General features: G+C 60.7%; 1 protein-coding gene across 14 annotated transcripts; it reads left to right on the top strand.

The window, feature by feature from the left end:
• Positions 1-683: 683 nt before the first annotated feature.
• On the top strand, positions 684-17,296 carry UBTF (upstream binding transcription factor). 14 transcript variants are annotated; one of them, XM_050985490.1, is made up of 22 exons: positions 684-792; positions 4,028-4,161; positions 7,041-7,216; positions 7,492-7,575; positions 8,178-8,333; positions 9,048-9,112; positions 9,694-9,802; positions 10,255-10,365; positions 10,652-10,785; positions 11,364-11,505; positions 11,806-11,847; positions 12,568-12,681; positions 12,814-12,969; positions 13,322-13,477; positions 13,682-13,792; positions 13,880-13,968; positions 14,136-14,325; positions 14,567-14,614; positions 14,845-14,913; positions 15,286-15,432; positions 15,754-15,873; positions 16,245-17,296. In XM_050985490.1, the coding sequence occupies exons 2-22, from the start codon at positions 4,104-4,106 to the stop codon at positions 16,356-16,358; spliced, it is 2,391 nt and encodes a 796-aa protein (XP_050841447.1). In that variant the 5' UTR covers positions 684-792; positions 4,028-4,103; the 3' UTR covers positions 16,359-17,296. The 14 variants fall into 14 exon arrangements, with proteins under 14 accessions (XP_050841447.1, XP_050841446.1, XP_050841441.1 ...); XM_050985489.1 differs by having other exon boundaries at positions 9,694-9,814; XM_050985484.1 differs by having other exon boundaries at positions 9,694-9,823.
• Positions 17,297-17,871: the final 575 nt, after the last annotated feature.

The following is a 17,871-nucleotide window of genomic DNA, read 5'->3' as shown; positions in this document are numbered from 1 at the left end:
CCCCCCCCCCCCAACCCCGCTCCTGCTTTAACAAAATTAAAACCCGCTTTAATATTTTTGTTTTCCCAACTCTCGAGTCCTCTCTTTGTCCACCCACCTATTAACTATTTTTTATTTTTCTTCTTTATGCAAGCGCCGGCCGAGGATTTGTTGCACATGTAAGAGATTTGGATTTTTTTTTTTTTTCTTCTCCCTTCCCAATCCCCCCCCCCCCATCCCTGTCCCCCCCCCCCCCGCCCCCCACCCCCCCCCCCCCCCCCCCCCCCCTGTTCCTCCTCGGGCAGGCCTTCTCCGCCTCCTCGCATCCTGCTTTTTCTTCTCACCACAGTGTTGCAAAAGCAAAGAGCAATAAAAAACCCGGCGGAAAGCGGCGGCGGGGCGGCGGGGCTGGCGGGGAGATCCCGGCGGATCCCGGCGCGCTCAGCCCGGCTGATTGGAAGAGCGAACGCAGCGCCATGGAGGCGGGGGAAAGCGCGATCGTCTCTGCGGGGACTGGAGCGCGTCCACGCCCGGGGCCAGCGCTGCAGAGCTGGCCGCCGTTCAACCGCCGCTCCCCCGCCCCGGCCCCGCCGAGCGAGCCCCGAGCCCCCGCCGCCCCCCAAAGCGGCGGCCCCGCCGGTACGTGCCCGCGCCGGGGGAGCCGCCGCCGCCGTGCCCCGCCGCGCCGCGCCGTGCCCGCCGCCCGGGCTCGCCATTCGCCGCCGCGCCGCTCCGCCGGCGGGGCTGGAGGAGGCGCTTTGTTCCTCCCCGGGCTCCCGCTGCCGCCGCCGCCACCGCCGCGCTCCGGGCTCGGTAAGGCGCTCCGCCGCCGCTCCGACGGGAACGGGGAGGGGGTCGCGCCCACCGGAGCGATTTTTTTTTTTTTTTTAGGGAGAGATAGATAGATAAATATAAAAGAGAGATTTTTTTTTTTTTTTTTTTTTTTAGAAAGGCTGGTTTCGCGCAGGCCCCGCGGGCAGGAAGCCGCCACCGCCGGGGCTCGCCCGCCTCGCCCGCCCGCGGGGGGCACCGCGCTGGGGCTCGGGGCGGGGGGCAGCGCCCGGCTCGGCGGCCCCGGTGTGCCCCCCCCTTCTCTCCCTCCTTTTTCCCTTCCCTCTCCTCCTCCTCGCTCCCTCCCTCCTTCCCGCTCGCCTTCCCTCCCTCCTCCCCGGTGCCGCAGCTGGATTTCGGGGGCAGGCTTCCAGCGCTGCCCGCTTGTTTTTCCCGAGCCCGGGTGAGTCCCGCGCCGCGGCGGGAGCTGGGCGCCGCGCTCCGCCGGTGCGTGCCGGGGCTCGGCCGACCCCCCCCGCGCTTCATCTCCCCTTATCCTCGCTGTATCCCCTCTTTATCCCTTTTTTCTCCCTCTTTTCTTTTTATCTATATTTTTTTTCCTCCCCCTGTTTTTTTTTTTTTTTTTCCGCCTTTCACCCCCCTTCCCTTCCTTTCTTCCCTCCGGACCGGGAGCGGGGCTCCAGCCCCCCGCTGGGTGGGTGGGTGTTTGCGGGCTCGAGGAGGGGTCGCGGAGAGAAAAGAGGGGGGTAAGAAAGGGAGGAAAGGAAAGGAAAAACGAGGAAAGGAAAAGCGAGGAGGGGGCGGCGGTGGGGAAAAAGAGAGGGGGGGAGGATCGGGTAGGAGCCGCTCCCCGGGGGTCGGTGCGGGGAGGTCGCGCTGCCCTCGCCCGGCTCGCTGCAGCTGCCCGGCCGCCCCCAGCCGGGCATCCCCGCCCCCCCTTCCCCCTCCTCCTCCTCCTCCTCCTTCTTCTCCTTCTCCTTCTTCTTCTTCCCCCAGCGGCTCCGGCGGCGGGGTTGGGGCTGCGGCGGCTCGGTTAGAGCTCCCCCCCACACCCCCCCGCCTCCAACCTCCTCCCTCCTTCTTCCACCACCACCTCCTCCTCCTCCTCCCCCTTAGCAGCCCGGAGAGGTGGGTTTGTCTCGGCTTTATAACCGCGGGTGGAGGGGAAGGAGCGGCGGGCGGAGGCGGGCGCAGCCCGGCCATTGTGTGCCGCGGCGGAGAGCGGCCGGTAACGATGGGGGGATGCGGGGGGGATGCGGTGAGGGGGGGGGATGAAGCAGCGCATCGCATCGCTCCGGGGGGCCGGGGGTGCGGAGAGGGACCGGGGAAGCGCTCCGCGTTCCCCCGGCCCCTCTCCGCACCCCCGGCCCCCCGAACTCGCCTTCCATTGTCTGCCCGGGTGTTGTTGGAGGGAAAGAAAAAAGGGGGGGGGGCTCAGCTCGCTGGCGCCCGGGTGGGAACCGGGGGCGGGGGAGGCGCCGCCGGGGCCGCCCGCGCTCGGTCCCACCCGGTTCCTGCTGCCTGGTGGAGGAGGAGACTGGAGCTGGCCGGCGGCGCAGGGCATGTGCGGGCTCCCCGCCTCCGCCCGCCGGCCCGGCCCCTTCCTCCCCCGCCTCCTCCTCCTCCTCCTCCTCCTCCTTCTCCTCCCCCCCTCCGGGCGCGGGATCCGGTCCCCCCCCGGCTCCCCCGCGGGGGGATCCCGCACCCCCTCCCCGCGCGCCCCCCGGGGATCCCGGTGCGCGCGCACCGCCCCGCCCCGCCATGATCCCACGGATCCCTCCCCCTGTCGCGATCCCGCCTTTCGCGACACCCCCACACGTCCCCCCCCGGTTGCGATCCCCCGCTCCCACCCCGGGGCGATCCCCGCTTTCACGCCGCCCGGGGGCTGGGCTTGATCCCACCCCGCGGCGATCCCTCGGCCGGCCCCGGGGGTGGTCCTAGGTCCGCCCCCCGCGGGGGTTGATCCAAGCCTGGAGCGGTTCCCCCCATCCCTTCAGGGTTCGTCCCGCCCCGGGCGATCCTCGGTCCCACGCTGGAGGGGTCTGCACGCCCCTCATCCGCCCCCAGGTGATCCCGCAGCCCCCCCAGGACAGATCTCCCTCAGGGGGTCCCACATTCGGCCCCCCCGGGGGCTGGCCCGGCCCCCGGGCCTGGCGGGGCCTGCACCCCGCGGTGCTCTCGCATTCCCCTCCCGCAGCTCATCTCGCCCGGGGGCCATCCCGGATCCTGCCGGGGGCCCGGGGTTTCTGCATCCCTGGGCCGTCCCCCTGCCCTCCCCGGCTGCTCCTCCCTCAGGCCCAGGGCTCGGTTCTGCCGGAAGCCCTTGGACCCCCTCCCCAGGGCTCCCCCAAGCCTGGATTCCCCCTGGGATCCCCCAGGCCCAGCTCCTCCCTAGGCCTGGGCCTGCTCCCCCTAGGCCTGCGGCCTGTCCCTCAGGGGATCCCCCTGAGGCCTCCTGCCCGCTCTGCCCTCCAGGGAGTCCCCCAGTGGAATCCCCCATGGGGATCCCTCCAGGCTGCTGTCCTGCCACCCCCCCTGCCCCCAACCAGCTTTGGGGTCTCCCTCCCTAGGTTATCCTTCACCATGGAGACATAAGATCCTTTCTAATGGGGTCTGAGGGCATCCTTCCCCTGGAGCCCCCCCCCGTTGAAATAACTTCCTCCGGCTTGTTCTCCTCCCTTGGGAGACCCCTGAATCCCCCTGAGGTCCCCAAATGCTCCCCCCAGTTCACTTGGATCTGGGAGACCCCTCTCTTCTCCAAGCATGTCCCCAACTCTGGGGAGGATTTTGCTGGATCTGTGGTGGGCCTTCCTTTGAAACCCCCATTTTGCAATGGGGGAGTGAGCCCCCTTACAGGAGATCCTTTGGAGCCCTCTTGCCTCAGATTCTCTTCATCCCAGGTTTTTGGATCCCACCCACGCCAGGGAGCCACCTTGAACCTGTCTCCTGTTGGATTTATTGGGATCCTTCTCAGATCCTTCCCCCCACCTTGGAGACAAACCCCTGGACCCTTTTCCTTTGCCCACACACCCCTTTTCTCCTCCCCTGACCATCGTGGGGGTCACGTCACCACGTAGGATCCCTCCTGCTGGAGTTCTTCCCAGATCTCACCGGGATGGGTGGGAGGGGGTATTCCTGCACTCATTCACTGGGAATGGAGAGGATGCATGGATCAAGTTTCCCCCACTCCCCGTTAGGAGTTGGGGGCCCCCCATCCTGGTGGTGATGCCTAGCAGGGTTCTCCCTTTCCTTGCAGAGCTGTGCGGGAGTGATTTCGGGAAGAGGGTGAGGAGGGAGCCGGCGGGACCACGCTGGGCACAGGCAGGTGGAGGATGAACGGCGAAGCTGAGTGCCCTGCAGACCTGGAAATGACAGCTCCCAAAAACCAAGGTGAGCCCCCGGCACGTGCTCCCAGAGGAATGCTGCTGGCACGCTTAAAAATAATAATAAATAAACCTCGGAGCGCCCCTTTTCTCAGAGGGATGGAGAGGGAGGAGGGGTGGGGGATCTGTGATCCCGGCTGCCAGCGGGTTGAGGTGGGGGGGAATCTGCCTGCCCGAGTTCTGATCCCCCACGGGGAACACACACACACGTGTACGAGCACATGGATTCATGCTCCAGTGTACCAGCAGCCCCTTGGCACTGGGATGCTCTTGGGGGGACTGGAGTTCCAGGGGGATTGGGAAGGGGGGGTTGGCACAGAGGTGCTGCCCTCCCTGCTCACATCTGGGCTGCATTAAAAGCCGAGCCGTTACCTTGGGCCTCCAGCTTCCAGACCCCAGCATGACATCAGAGCTTTGACTTTTATTGGAAAAGGGGCAGGAAAACAAGGGAAACAAGAGAGATGTTTGTTTAGGGCAACTCGCAAGGCTCTGCCACTCCACCCCTTAAAAACCCCTCGGGTCCCCCAAACCTGTGGAGTGCCATCCAGCCCCTCACACCTGCCAGGTCCCCCCGTTTTCCTCCTTCCCTGCTGCAGTCGGGGTTGTTGCCTCGAGCGAACTCAGCTGGAGCACGTGTCCTTCTCCGGGACTTGAGATGGATTTAATTACACCGGGGCAGCTTTCCTAATATAGACCCGGCCCGGCCGGTGCCAGGAGAGCCGGGATAAATCGGTCCCAGGGCACAGACAGCCCCATTCATCCTGGTGGGTGAGCGCCGCAATTCCAGCGTTTCTCAGCATGCCCCAGGTTGAGGGAGGGGCAACAGAGGGATGGAAGGCTGAGTGGGGGGGTCCCTGTTGTCCCCACCCTGCTGCCAGCGAGGATTTTGGGATGTTTCCACTGGTTTTTTATGTTTTCCTTTGGGATGTGGTTATTCCGGCTGTGTGCCAGTGGAGGGTTCACACAGGGCCAAAGGTCTCTGAGTGTTTCTGCATTTGAGGGGGGAAACTGAGGCAGTGGGCTTGATGGGGGCAGGTTTGGGGGGGGTGTCTCATCCCCTTCTCCATCCCCTCTGGATTTTTGTGGCTGTGCTGCTTTTGGTAATTCCTCCTGATTTCTGCAAGTTAAGTTGGCACCAGCTTCCCAGCCCTGTTCTGCCTCATTGGTCCTTGCCTGGGAGGCTTGGAAAGTGGATGGGAAAAACAGGAAGACAGAATTTGGGGCTCTATTCTCCCTCCCCCAGTTCTGATCTCCCCCAGCTCTGTAGGGAATGGGAGTTTCCCATCTCTTTTGCCTCTTCACGGTGTTTTGGGATGAAGCCATGAGCATGGGGACACACCCCAAGCCACCAGGCCCTTGCTTTCCAAGGGGGCTCTTTCTGTCTTCTCCCTCCTTATTAATTCCTAATGAGGTCACTGTAGGGACCAGCTGGATCCCAAACTGTTCCTGCCTTGACCCCCAACCGGGCAGGTCCAGGAGGGGAAATGGGATGTTGGGGGTCATGTCCTGGCTATGCTCCCTTCACCAGGTCCCATATGTCCTTTAACATCCCTTGCTTGGATTTGGGAATCCAGGGGTATTGTCCTTCCCCAAACCCCTGCAAGGGCAGGAGGTGGAGGTGGTTTTCCTCATGCTGAGTCTTGAGTAGAAGGAGAACTGCAGCTGGAGAAATCTGCAGCTGGATATTTCTGGGAGCTTGGTTTCATTCCTGGAGATGGAGGGAGAGATGCTCCACTCAGATCTGTGACGAGCCACCCTGTCCCCATCTCTGGGGGGCTCCATGTCCTGTAGGCAGCTCCAAACACCTCAGCCTTCACCTGGCAGAGGTGTGAGGCAGGGAATGCTGTGGTGAGCCAGTCCTGTGCTGCGGGAATCCCGTGTGCCCATCCCGGGGATGAGGCAGCCGTGGCTGTGTGGGCGGGTGGCTCCAGGCTCTGCTCCTCCTCCAGCCCATCCCCAGGGAATTTTCCTTCCGCTCCCAGGCCCCGCTGCATTCCCCAGGGCCACCCATGTTTGCAGAGCACCCTGGGCTGTGCTCCCCTGCTGGTGTGGAAGCTTAGAGCAGGGAGGAATTCCCCTGGCAAGGAAGCAGCCCCAAGGTTGGGGCAGGATGAGGCATTCAGGGCTAGGATATCCTGCCTGCTGCCTGTCCCAGCACGGTGCTGCTGCCTGTCCTGGCCTCCAGGTTGCTCCAGGCTCTCTGGCTTTGCCATGTGCCCATCCCACCATTCTAGTAGCATGTTCCTATGGGAGCTGGGGATGCTCCTCCCAGCAGTCTGGGGGATGTTGGGGTGATATGAACATCATCCTGCACTGTCAGGGACCCCTCTGTGACACAGGGGAGCTGTGCTGGGCTCTGCCCCACTCAGTTTGTGGTCTGGGAGCTTTGACCTTGACAGAGGTCACCATGGAGCCAGGCCCAGGTGATCACAAAGCTGTCCGAGGTGCAGAAAAAGCAATGCTGAGATTTTTCAGTTGCTCTGGGCACATGCACTTAAAAAGTGGGTTTCCCTGCTTCCTGCTTGGCTGGAGAGCTCATTGCTCCCATGTCACTCTGCAGTGGTAGGAAATAGCCCTCTGCTCCCGTGCAGCAGAGCCATCCCTTATCTGATGGTTTTCTGGGATGAGCGAGTCTCTCTGGTTTGCACCGAGTGGAATTTCTAGCTTTGCCCAGATTGTTTTGGCCCACAGAAAGTTGCTCGAGGGTGATGGAAACAGCCACGTCCCTTTGATCTTTAATCTCGAGAGGCAGCATGTGGAGATTACGTGTCCTGGCGTGCGGTCCGGAGCGGCACGCCGGGAGCTGTAGTCCCGGTGTCCTGCCGGGAAGGGAAGGGAAGGGAAAAGGCTTCCTGCCCCTGGCTGATCCTGTTTCTCACTGCTCAGACCGCTGGTCGCAGGAGGACATGCTAACCCTCCTGGAGTGCATGAAGAATAACCTGCCCTCCAACGACGGGAGCAAGTTCAAAACCACTGAGTCCCACCTGGATTGGGAAAAAGTGGCTTTCAAGGACTTCTCAGGGGAGATGTGCAAGATGAAGTGGATGGAGATCTCTAATGAGGTAATTGATACCACTGGGGCTTTCTGGGGGCATTGTGGCAGGGTCCAAGTGTCCTACTGACATTCCTGGGGTTGTTGGTATTGTCCAAGCTGAGTGCCCAGAGCTGTTGGTCGTTGGTGCCAGCACCATCCCACTGCTGTCAGCACTGTGACCCCCTCAGAGGGGCTGGGATCGGTCATTTTTGGGGTGGCATTACAAAACCTAGTGGCTTTCTGCTATGCTGGGGATCTGCCCTGTCCCCTATTCAAGTCTTTGTCTCTTCATTTCCTGCACAGGTGAGGAAATTCCGGACCCTCACAGAGCTCATTATGGACGCTGAAGAGCATGTGAAGAATCCTTACAAAGGCAAAAAGCTCAAGGTATTGGGCAGGAATTAGGCTCAGTCCCTAAAGGGTGACCCCACACTTCCCCAGGATGTGGTCCTGTTGTCCCTGTGGCACCTCAGATCCACGTGGCCCCACCGTGGGAGCCCCTGCAGGCACCTCAGTGTCCCTAATCCTGGTGTCCGGCTGCCTAAGGCTCCAGAGGCCGTGGTGCTGGGCCTGGGCCAACTCCAGGGTACATTTAATATGTCTGGCTGTACTGCTGGCAGCCTGCATCCAAGTTTAGCTCCAGAGGGGCTGGAAGCTGCTGTCCTATTCCTGGCCTGCTGGGTGCTTTCAGCTGGGTGGCCGATGGTCCATCCCTGGGAGCTGGGTCCCATCCCCTCCTCCTGCCCCAGTGTCCCCTCTTGCTCTCTGCTGACAGCTCTGGATGGCTGGAGGCCGCTCCCAAGGTTCCCAGCCATGAGATGCTGTAGTTTCTCATTACCAGCAGTTTCCCCCTCCTTGCCTGCTGTGCCTGGATCACCAGCAGGGCTAGATGGAGGCAGCCTCCAGGTCTGGGGAGCCATGGGTTAGGCTGTACCCCAGTGGTGCTGCCAGCTCCATGCTCAGTGTCCTCCACTCTGCTGTCTCCCCAGAAACACCCTGACTTCCCCAAGAAGCCCCTGACTCCCTATTTCCGCTTCTTCATGGAGAAGCGAGCCAAATACGCCAAGCTTCACCCCGAAATGAGCAACCTGGATCTCACCAAGATCCTGTCCAAAAAATACAAGGAGCTTCCCGAGAAGAAAAAGGTATGGGGGGGTGGGGACAGGGTCAGCAAGCCCCTTCCCATCATGTGCCTCTCTGTGCTGGGCTCTGCTCAGCTCTTCCAGTAAAACCAGCAGAGCTCCAGCTCTGCCTGGCGAGGGCTTAATGCAGCTCTCGACAGGAGAAGCCAGGTGTTTGTTTAGTCCTGTCAGACCTGTAAGACTTCCTTGGCTTTTCCTGTCCTGGTTCCCAGGATCCCTGGGGTGGAGGCCGGTTGGGTCTGTCTGTTGGTCCGTCTCTTCCTGACGGACCTGGATGGTGGCTTTGCCACTGGGTGGATCTGTGTTTAAAGGGGTTAAGGCACACGCCCCACTGTGCCACCCTGTCCGGGTGAGGGGACACAGGGGACAGGCTCTGAGAGAGGCTGGGAGCAGAGATCTGCCCACCTGATGATGCCAGAGCCTGGGCAGGGCTTTGGGGGGCCCAGCTTTAACTCTGGGATGTCCAGGAAAAGTCCAGGGCACAAGGTCATGCTGTGCCCTTTCCCAGGGCTGCTGGCATACACAGAGAGGGGAGATGCCAGCTGCTGAGTCTCGGGCAGGCTGGAAACCCTCTGCAGGACCATTCCATGGGCTGTGGAGCCCTTGAGTCCCGCTTGGGGTGGTGGGATGCCCAGCCAGGTCGATAGAGATTATCTTCCTGCCTGTTCCCTGGTGCTGACGTCCCTCTCCACCTCTGTGGTGGCTTTGTGTCCCCAGATGAAATATATCCAGGACTTCCAGCGAGAGAAGCAGGAGTTTGAGAGGAACTTGGCGAGGTTCAGGTGAGCAGGCAGCCCCCCCCCCGCCCATATTTCCTCAGGCCCGTCCAGGCAGATCCACATTCCCCTCCTGTGCATAGCTCATAGAGCCCACTGATGGGCTTTTGGCTTGAAAAGGAGGAGGAATTCAGCAAAAAGAGAGCAAGGAAAAGGTGTCTGAGAGCAGCCCTCCAGCTGGGAGACTGGATGAGGGGGAGAGTAGAGAACCAGCCATGCTCTGGGGGTCAGGGTCTGCGAGGTGGGGACAGGAGCCCTGCCACCAGCACTGATAAAAGCTGAAGTGTCCCCCCCCAGTCACTCCAGACCTTCCTCTTGGACGTGATTGCTGTGATCCAGGTGGATCCTGGTGTTCCCAATGACCTGCTGCTGCTTCAGGGTTGCAGCTGAGCCCAGGGATGGCTGTAGCCAATGCTCCCCAAGGAGGGACAAACTTAAATCTCTCCTAAAACCCTTGTGCTCTTTTTTGGGGGGCCCCCAGCCCCTGAGCCCATGGAGGCTCTGCCCTGCAGTGAGGTTAGGGGTGCTCTCCTTGCCACTGCCACCTCCCTGACGCTCTCCCTTCCCCACCTCCCTGCCTGCTGAAGGGAAGACCACCCGGATCTCATCCAGAACGCCAAGAAATCCGACGTCCCCGAAAAGCCCAAGACCCCCCAGCAGCTGTGGTACAACCACGAGAAGAAGATCTACTTGAAAGTGCGTCCAGATGTGAGTACGGTGGGTGGGAGTGAGTGCGAGTGTGAGTGCTGGGGGGTCCTGGACCCCGCTGCTGGGGGCAGGAGGGGGAAGGGAGAGAAGCATTTCAGGGGGTTGGGATGGAGGACACCGCTAGGAGCTCCCGGAGCCTGGACCAAGGTAAGGAGGGGCTCTGCACACCTGGAAGAGGCTCAGGGATTCAGCCCCCATTTTTTGCCAGGAAGGGGTGACCACAACCTGAGTCAGGGCAGGAAAGGATTCCAGCACAGACATCCACCTCTGGCCATGCCCCCCACTCCCACGCACCCCCACGGCTCCCAGCCACCCCATGCTGGGTGCTGTCAGGCCCCACCAGGCCACGCCATTTTTTTTGCCATTTTTTCATATTTTTTCATCCCTCTTTTTTTTTGGATTTTACCCCTCTGCCCTCACCTCTGGCTTTGGGTTTTCAGGCCACCACGAAGGAGGTGAAAGAGTCGCTGGGCAAGCAGTGGTCTCAACTCTCGGATAAAAAGAGGCTGAAATGGATTCATAAGGCCCTGGAACAGCGGAAGGAGTACGAGGTAGGGAGCAGCCTCACCCGGTCCCCTCCACACACTCGTCCCAACATTCACTCCGAGCCACTCAGCATCCCAGCCCTGCGTGGCCTCTCCCGATAGCCAGCATGGGGGTTCAGGCAGGTCCTGGCAGGTCCCTAGTGAGTCTGAGCCCTGCCTCTCCAGCCGTGTGCGAGGCAGGCAGCAGCATCCCCAGGCACAGGATTAGGGCAATGGTTGGCTTCTCTCTCCTCCTCCTCCGAGCCCAGCAGGCGGGGGTGGCAGCCCCTCTGACTGCTCTCCATTCCCACAGGAGATCATGAGGGATTACATCCAGAAGCACCCGGAGCTGAACATCAGCGAGGAGGGAATCACCCGCTCCACCCTCACCAAGGCCGAGCGGCAGCTCAAGGACAAGTTCGACGGACGACCCACGAAGCCTCCCCCGTGAGTCCTGTCCCTCCTGGAGCCACAGCCTGAGGGGATGCTGGTTCTTGCCAGACAGGAAACTGGACTCTGCTGGGCTTGGGAAGCCCAGATAACTTCTGGGATCACAGACACAGAGGGGTTAGATGGAGTTTATAGGACACATTTCGTCATGGTACAGCCTGGGAACCGCTTCCGCAGGGCAGTGGATGGTGACCACCCTGGAAGTGTTCAAAAAGTGTGGATGTGGCACTTGAGGACATGGTTTAGTGGTGGCCTTGGCAGTGTTAGTTCATGGTTGGACTGATGATGTTAGAGGGCTTTTCCAGCCTTAAAGACTACATGATTCTGTGGTGATCCCTTTAAACCAGTCCTTAAATATACATCAAATACACATTTTGGGGAGAATCTGAGTGAGGTTTACAGTGATACTCTAGCTTTTAGGAGGTGATTCAGCACCCAGCTGCCCTAGAACACAGGCACTTTACTTCCTTGCCTGGTGCAACCTAGCTGGGAGGTTTTTGGGAGGCTTTTTGCACCGAGCCAGCTGCACAGAGGCGAGTTTTCCCTAACACTGGGTCCCTCTGTGGATTTTTCAGGAATAGCTACTCCCTGTACTGTGCAGAGCTGATGGCCAACATGAAAGACGTGCCCAGCACAGAGCGGATGGTGCTGTGCAGCCAGCAGTGGAAGCTGCTCTCCCAGAAGGAAAAGGACGCCTACCACAAAAAGTGTGACCAGGTGAGTGGCTGAGGATGGGCAGGTAGGGGAAGAGTCAGGTGGGCACCAGTGCAGAGTCTGGGCTACAAATATCCCTGGAAACAAAGCCCTCACCTTTCCTCAGTCCCTGTGCTGGTCTGTGTCACTGATTCTCCCTGAGGTCCTCGGTCACCTCCCTTGATCCTGTCTCCTGTGTGGGACAAACAGATGGTCCAGGTGGAGGGTGCTGTGTCCAAGGGATTTGGGCTGGGTCAGGGGCTGCAAGGAGCAGGGATGGAGTGAGGGATCTCTGTGTAACCAGACGTGTCCATCTCCTTCCAGAAAAAGAAAGATTACGAGATCGAGCTGCTCCGCTTCCTGGAGGTGAGTGATGAGGGGGTGATCAGCCATCAGGTGCTGGAGATCCCAAATTTGGGAATGGAGAACTCTGCCCAGGGACTGGGATGATTTAAATGGGGAGCTGCCCTCTCTGCTCCCCCTAAACATGTCTGGGCCCAGCTGTGGGTGCTGTGCAGGTGGTTACACATAGCCTTGACCTTCCATCTGTCCTAATGCCTGACCCAGCATCTTCCAGTTGGGCACTGGGAGGTGAAGGTGGGCCCCCAGCTGGGAGGGGAGCTGGGGTGAGCAGAGGACTGGAGCTGGAGGGGAGGCTGTTCAGTGACTGTGGCTGTGCAGCCTCTCACTTCCTTCCCTTGCCGGGCGTAGGCGGGGAAGCCGCACCGAGGCCACCCCAGCATTGTCCCCGTCCCCAGGCGGATGTGACACAGCCCCAGCTGCAGCTGCAGGGCCACGGGGTGGAAAACCCAGGGGTGTGCCCAGACCCAGGCACCTGCCCACCTACTTTCACTGAGAAATGGCTGAGCTGGGGGAGAGGGACACTGCCCAGATAGGGAGTGACAGCATGGGGACCCCCAGTCTGTACATGTGCAGTTCCAGATGTTGGTCCTGACTGGGACAGGATGTGGATCAGGACACCCAAGTGCATTAATTCCCCTTCCCCAGAGTCCCTATTCCCCAACTGCCTCAAGGCCTCACTAGCACTGGGCTGTCTAACCATGTCTCTTCTCCTGTGCCACCCAGAGCCTGCCCGAGGAGGAGCAGCAGCGGGTGCTGGGCGAGGAGAAGATGCTGGGCAGCAACCGGAAAGGGGCGACGAGTCCTGCATCCAAAAAATCCTCACCAGAGACCGGCAAGGTGGGAGCAGCACCGGGAGGGACGGGGCAGCACCTGCCAGAGCCTTGGGATGGGGTTGTGCATCTCAAGGGGCTTGGGGGGCTGCAGTCCCTGCATGGGCTCGCCCCCTCACAGCCCCGTGTGCCCCCTCAGGCCAGCTCAGAGAAGCCCAAGCGACCCATCTCAGCCATGTTCATCTTCTCGGAGGAGAAGCGGAAGCAGCTGCAGGAGGAGCGGCCGGAGCTGTCGGAGAGCGAGCTGACCCGGCTCCTGGCCCGCATGTGGAACGACCTCTCCGAGAAGAAGAAGGTGGGTACCATCCCTCTGTTCCTCCTCCCATCTCCACTGCTCCTGTGGGCATCTCGGGCAGTGCAGGGGGTGCTCCTGTCCTTGTCCTGCACCACGGGGCACAAACATCTCAGTGACCTGTCACACAGGTGCCAGTGTCAGCACAATCTCTTGGGGGGGTCAAAACCCACCAGATAAAGAAACCTCAGAGGGGCCTTGACCCTCAGTTGTAAGGCTTTGGTGGTTTTCCTGATGGGGGGAGTCCTGAGATGGGGTTGGGGGCTGTAAGTGCTACTGTGGGGAGCTCCAGTGTCCCCCTGGTGTTGGGGGCTGTGTCCCAGCCATGTCCCCTCATCCCGTGCCCCCTGCCCAGGCCAAGTACAAGGCGCGGGAGGCGGCGATGAAGGCGCAGTCGGAGAAGAAGCACGGCTCGGATAAGGAGGAACGTGGGAAGCTGCCTGAGTCTCCCAAAACTGCTGAGGAGATCTGGCAACAGAGCGTCATTGGGGACTACCTGGCTCGTTTCAAGGTGAGGAGTGGGCTGGGAAAGGGGCTGGAGGTGGGATCATCACTCCCACCAACAGGAATTCCCAGGAATTTCTCTCTGGCTCTCTCACCTGGGTTTGGGTTGGGAGCCGTGGGGAGGATGGGGGTCCCAGAGGGAGCAGTGCCCCAGCAGCAGCACCCAAATGTCCCAGGGTTTTTGATGCATCGTGGTGGTTCTGTCCCACAGAACGACCGGGGCAAAGCGCTGAAGGCCATGGAGGCCACTTGGAACAACATGGAGAAGAAAGAGAAGCTGATGTGGATCAAGAAGGCAGCGGAGGATCAGAAGCGATACGAGGTGGGTCTCTGCCCCATCCTGCCCCTCACCATGTCCCTTAGCCAGCCCTGCCCCTCTCCCTGACCCTCTCTCTCTCCTGTGGCTCAGAGGGAGCTGAGCGAGATGCGGGCCCCTCCGTGCTCCACCAACTCCACCAAGAAAATGAAATTCCAGGGAGAGCCGAAGAAACCCCCAATGTGAGTACCTGGGATGTGAAAAACTGGGTCTGGCTGTGCTGGTGGGAAGGGCTCAGAACAAGAGGAGGGAGGGTGGGTTGGACCCTGGTGTGGCTGGACAGGGGTTATGGGCACCTGAGTTGTCTGTACCCCCTGTCCCAGCCTGGTCCCTGCGCTCTCCCGTGCAGGAACGGTTACCAGAAGTTCTCCCAGGAGCTCCTGTCCAACGGGGAGCTGAACCACCTCCCGCTGAAGGAGCGCATGGTGGAGATCGGCAGCCGCTGGCAGCGCATCTCCCAGGGCCAGAAGGACCACTACAAAAAACTGGCAGAGGAGCAGCAGAAACAGTACAAGGTGCACCTCGACATCTGGCTCAAGGTGGGTGCTGGATCCCGACACCTGGTGGGATCCCTTGGTTTTGGGGATGGTGTTTGGCGTGGTCTCTGTTCCCACCCCTCCTCCAGAAACCGCCACCTCCAGGCCATTTTTTGACATTTTGTAACTTTAAAGGATAAAAGTTACATACTTGAGGCTGTGCCCTGTGCTAGAGCCCTTCCCCGCTCCATCCCCCGTTCTGTTCCACGTCTTCCCATTCCTGACTGTGTCCCTGTCCCCACAGAGCCTCTCACCCCAGGAGCGGGCTGCGTACAAGGAACACATTTCCAACGTGAGTATCCATGTGTGCTGGGATCCCAGGAGTTTGGGAGTGGGATGGGGTTACCGGGGCTTGGGACTGGGCAGAGTCTGTCCTGCATGAGGTTTGGATATGCAACACTCCAGAGAGCCTCTCCAGTGGGGATTTGTCCCCCTGGCAGCTCACCAGTGGGATTTTCTCTGGGCTGGACACTGGGAAGGAGCTGAACTTGAGCCCTAAAAGGCTCTGTTTTGTTCCCACAGAAACGCAAGAGCATAGGGAAGATCCGGGGTCCCAACCCCAAGATGAAGCCAACGATGCAGTCCAAGTCGGTGAGTCACAGCAGCCCCATGGGGCCACCCATCCCTCCCTGGGGAGCATGTCAGGGGGGACCCACACCCCTTCTCTGAGGCATCCTTTGTGCTTCCAGCTGCCTGCCCTGTCCTCAAAACCATAAACTTTCCCCAAATCCCTGCTCAGAACCCATCCAGGTTGGGTTTTGACTCTGGTACCTGCTCTGGGACCTTTTTTGGTTCAATTCTCAGTGTAAATGGAGAAAAGCTCCCAGCAAGGTGTGGGGTAGGGAATCACCTGATCTGCTCAATGGCTGGAGGAACCCAAAGGGGCATTGTCAGGGATGGGGTGGGAGCTGCACCCATGGGTGTGGAGGTCCAGGAGCTCACCAAGCCCCTCCTGATCTGCAGGAGTCAGAGGACGATGACGAGGAGGAAGAGGAGGAGGAAGATGACGATGAAGATGAGGATGACGATGATGACAACGGTGACTCGTCAGAGGAAGGCGGCGACTCCTCAGAGTCCAGCAGCGAGGAGGAGAGCGAGGACGGGGACGAGGTGAGGCCGTGGCACAGGGAGGGCACAGGGCCCCCCTCACCCTCCCCGGGGGCTGGGGGGCACCTGCAGCCGGGCTCAGATAGATCCGTGGTGGAGGAGCCCCCCCCTGGGAAGCAGGGGGACGTGGGGAGAAGAAGGGGGAGCAGGATCCCCCCGGAGTTCCCGGGGAGGGCCCGAGGAGCAGCCGCGGGGCGTAGTCAGGAGCAGCCTCGGGACCTAGAGGTGCGGGGGGATGTGCAGAGCCCCCAGTGAGCAGAGAAAAATCTCCTGTCTTTTTCCTGGTGGAGATACTGAGTCTGGTCTCGGCTCCGTTTGCGCCAGTGTGAATGCCGAGTAAGTCACCAGAGTCAAAGCTTTACACCGGTGCAACTGAAATCAGACTATGCTGGATGGCGCTGGGGGCAGAAACCGTGTCCGTGCCTTGTGCTCACCACCGGACAGGTGAGGTGTTTCCACCCCCTCGCTGGTCTCAGCTCACGCCTCTTCCTTCCCTGGCTTTAGAGGGGGGAAACTGAGGCCCGAGGCGGGTCGGGTAACCTCCCTCGGATCGTGTAGCGAGGCAGTGGCAGAGGTGAGGGCAGGACCCCCGCGCGCTGCTCCGGCACGTCCCCCCCGGCACCCCGAGCTGAGCCCTCGCTAACTCACTCCTGGCTCCTGCCCGTGTCCTTCCTCCTCCTCCTCCCCCAGACCCCCGGGGGCAGCGATGGGAGGGTGGGGGGTCACACCTGCGAGGAGGGTGAGCAGGGGACAAAGAGGTGATGATGACTAACCCTGCCCTGACCTCTCCCTCCTCTCTGCCACCCTCCTCCCAGAACGACGAGGATGATGAGGATGAGGATGATGAGGATGAGGATGACAACGACTCAGAGGGCAGCAGCAGTTCCTCCTCCTCCTCGGGGGACTCCTCCGACTCCGACTCCAACTGATCGGCCAAGCTCTTTGTAACGTCGTTTGGTTTCTCGGTTTCGGTCCCAAATCCTCCCTGCAGCCCCTCAAAATCCTTCCTCCTCTTCCTCCTGCCCCCCCGTGGGACCCCCAGCGCGGGGAGCGGGGGCCGGGGGGACCCCTCCGCCGAGCTCACACTACGGAGGGGGATCAGGGGCTGCTTCCCCCAGGCTGGGGGGCCAGGAGAGAGCCCCCCAACCCTGCCCCCTGCTTTACTCCCGAGGGGAAGCGATTTTTTTTTTGGAATTTCATTCTTTCCAGGGGGGTGTCTCTCCATCCCTACCCCCATAACCCCCTCGCTACCAGCTCTGGACTTTCTAGAAAGAGAAGAAAAACACACAGGAAAAAAAACAAACAAACCAACAACACCCCCCACACCTTTTTTTTAATTAAAAAACCCAGAAATGGGAAGAAAATCCCCTGGCCACGCAGCCCCTCCGGCAGCGGGCGCGGAGCACGAGCCATGGGGCTCAGGACTCAGCCGATGGGACAATGCCCTCCCTGCCCTCTGCGCACCCCCAGCATCTTGGGGGTCCTCCCCACCCCCCCAAAAAACCTTGTACAGTCTGGAAGCTGCCCCGGGAGCTGCCCGGGAACTCCACATCCACGGCACTTGGGAGCGCCGGCCAGGGACGGTGACCCGCGTGTCCCCACGGGGGTGGGAGGGGTGTGGGTGTGTGTGTGAGTGTGTGAGTGTGGGGGGGGGGCACAGAGCGTGTGGGGGGGCACCGAGCGTGTGGGGGGGGGCACCAGGGCCCGCCCCTGGCAGCTCAGTGTGACCAAGGGGGGGCGCAGGGTCCCCCCCGCTCTGTTGTCGGTGGTTGTTGTGCCGTTGTATTTTATTTTAAATTTTTTTTTGTTGTTGTTTTTTGTTTTTTTCCTTTTTATAAAACAAGAAAGATCCATCTTTTATTTTTCATTTCCCCCCCCTTTTCTCCTTTTTCCTTGCCCTCCTTCCCCACCTCCCCCATTTTCCTCTCTGTCTCTGGTGAAGCTGCTCCTCTCCCTTCCTTCCAAATCCTGGGGGGGGACCAGAGCTCCCCTTGCCCAGTTAACCCCAGTTAACTCCAGTTCATGTCCCCCCTGGGGGGTCTCACCTACCCTGGGCCATGCTGTAAATTTTGGTGTGGTTTAGGGTTATTTTGGGGGGGTCAATACCCCCTTCCAAGGAGGGGATGGGACCGTGGGGACCGGGGTGGGTGCATGGGGGGCCTGGCAGAGCCCCCCCCTTTTTTTTAAGCAGACACGAGCACCAGCAATCCCACGGCACCTCCCTGCAGGGTTCTGTCCCCACCCCGTGCCACCCCCCAAAAACCCACCCAGTGTCATTGGGGACCCCCCCTAAACCCCCACTCTAATTGTCTAATTGAGGGGGGCTCAGGATTTCTGTCCCCCCCCCCCAATCCTGTCCCTGGAGAGGAGCTGGGCTGGGGGACAGGATTTGGGGAGCCCCAGAGAAGGGGATGGGGGGTCTGGTGGGGGTTTCTCTCATTT

The sequence above is a fragment of the Serinus canaria genome, chromosome 27 (genome assembly GCF_022539315.1).
Source record: "Serinus canaria isolate serCan28SL12 chromosome 27, serCan2020, whole genome shotgun sequence".
NCBI lineage: Eukaryota > Metazoa > Chordata > Aves > Passeriformes > Fringillidae > Serinus > Serinus canaria.
This window is presented reverse-complemented; position numbering and strand designations above follow the sequence as displayed.

Coding starts and splice junctions, on each gene's coding strand:
- UBTF (XM_050985484.1), top strand. CDS start 4,104: ATGAACGGCGAAGCTGAGTGCCCTGCAGACCTGGAAATGACAGCTCCC. Junction 13,478..13,681: donor ACTACCTGGCTCGTTTCAAG/GTGAGGAGTGGG, acceptor TCTGTCCCACAG/AACGACCGGGGCAAAGCGCT. Junction 15,433..15,753: donor AGAGCGAGGACGGGGACGAG/GTGAGGCCGTGG, acceptor CGTTTGCGCCAG/TGTGAATGCCGAGTAAGTCA.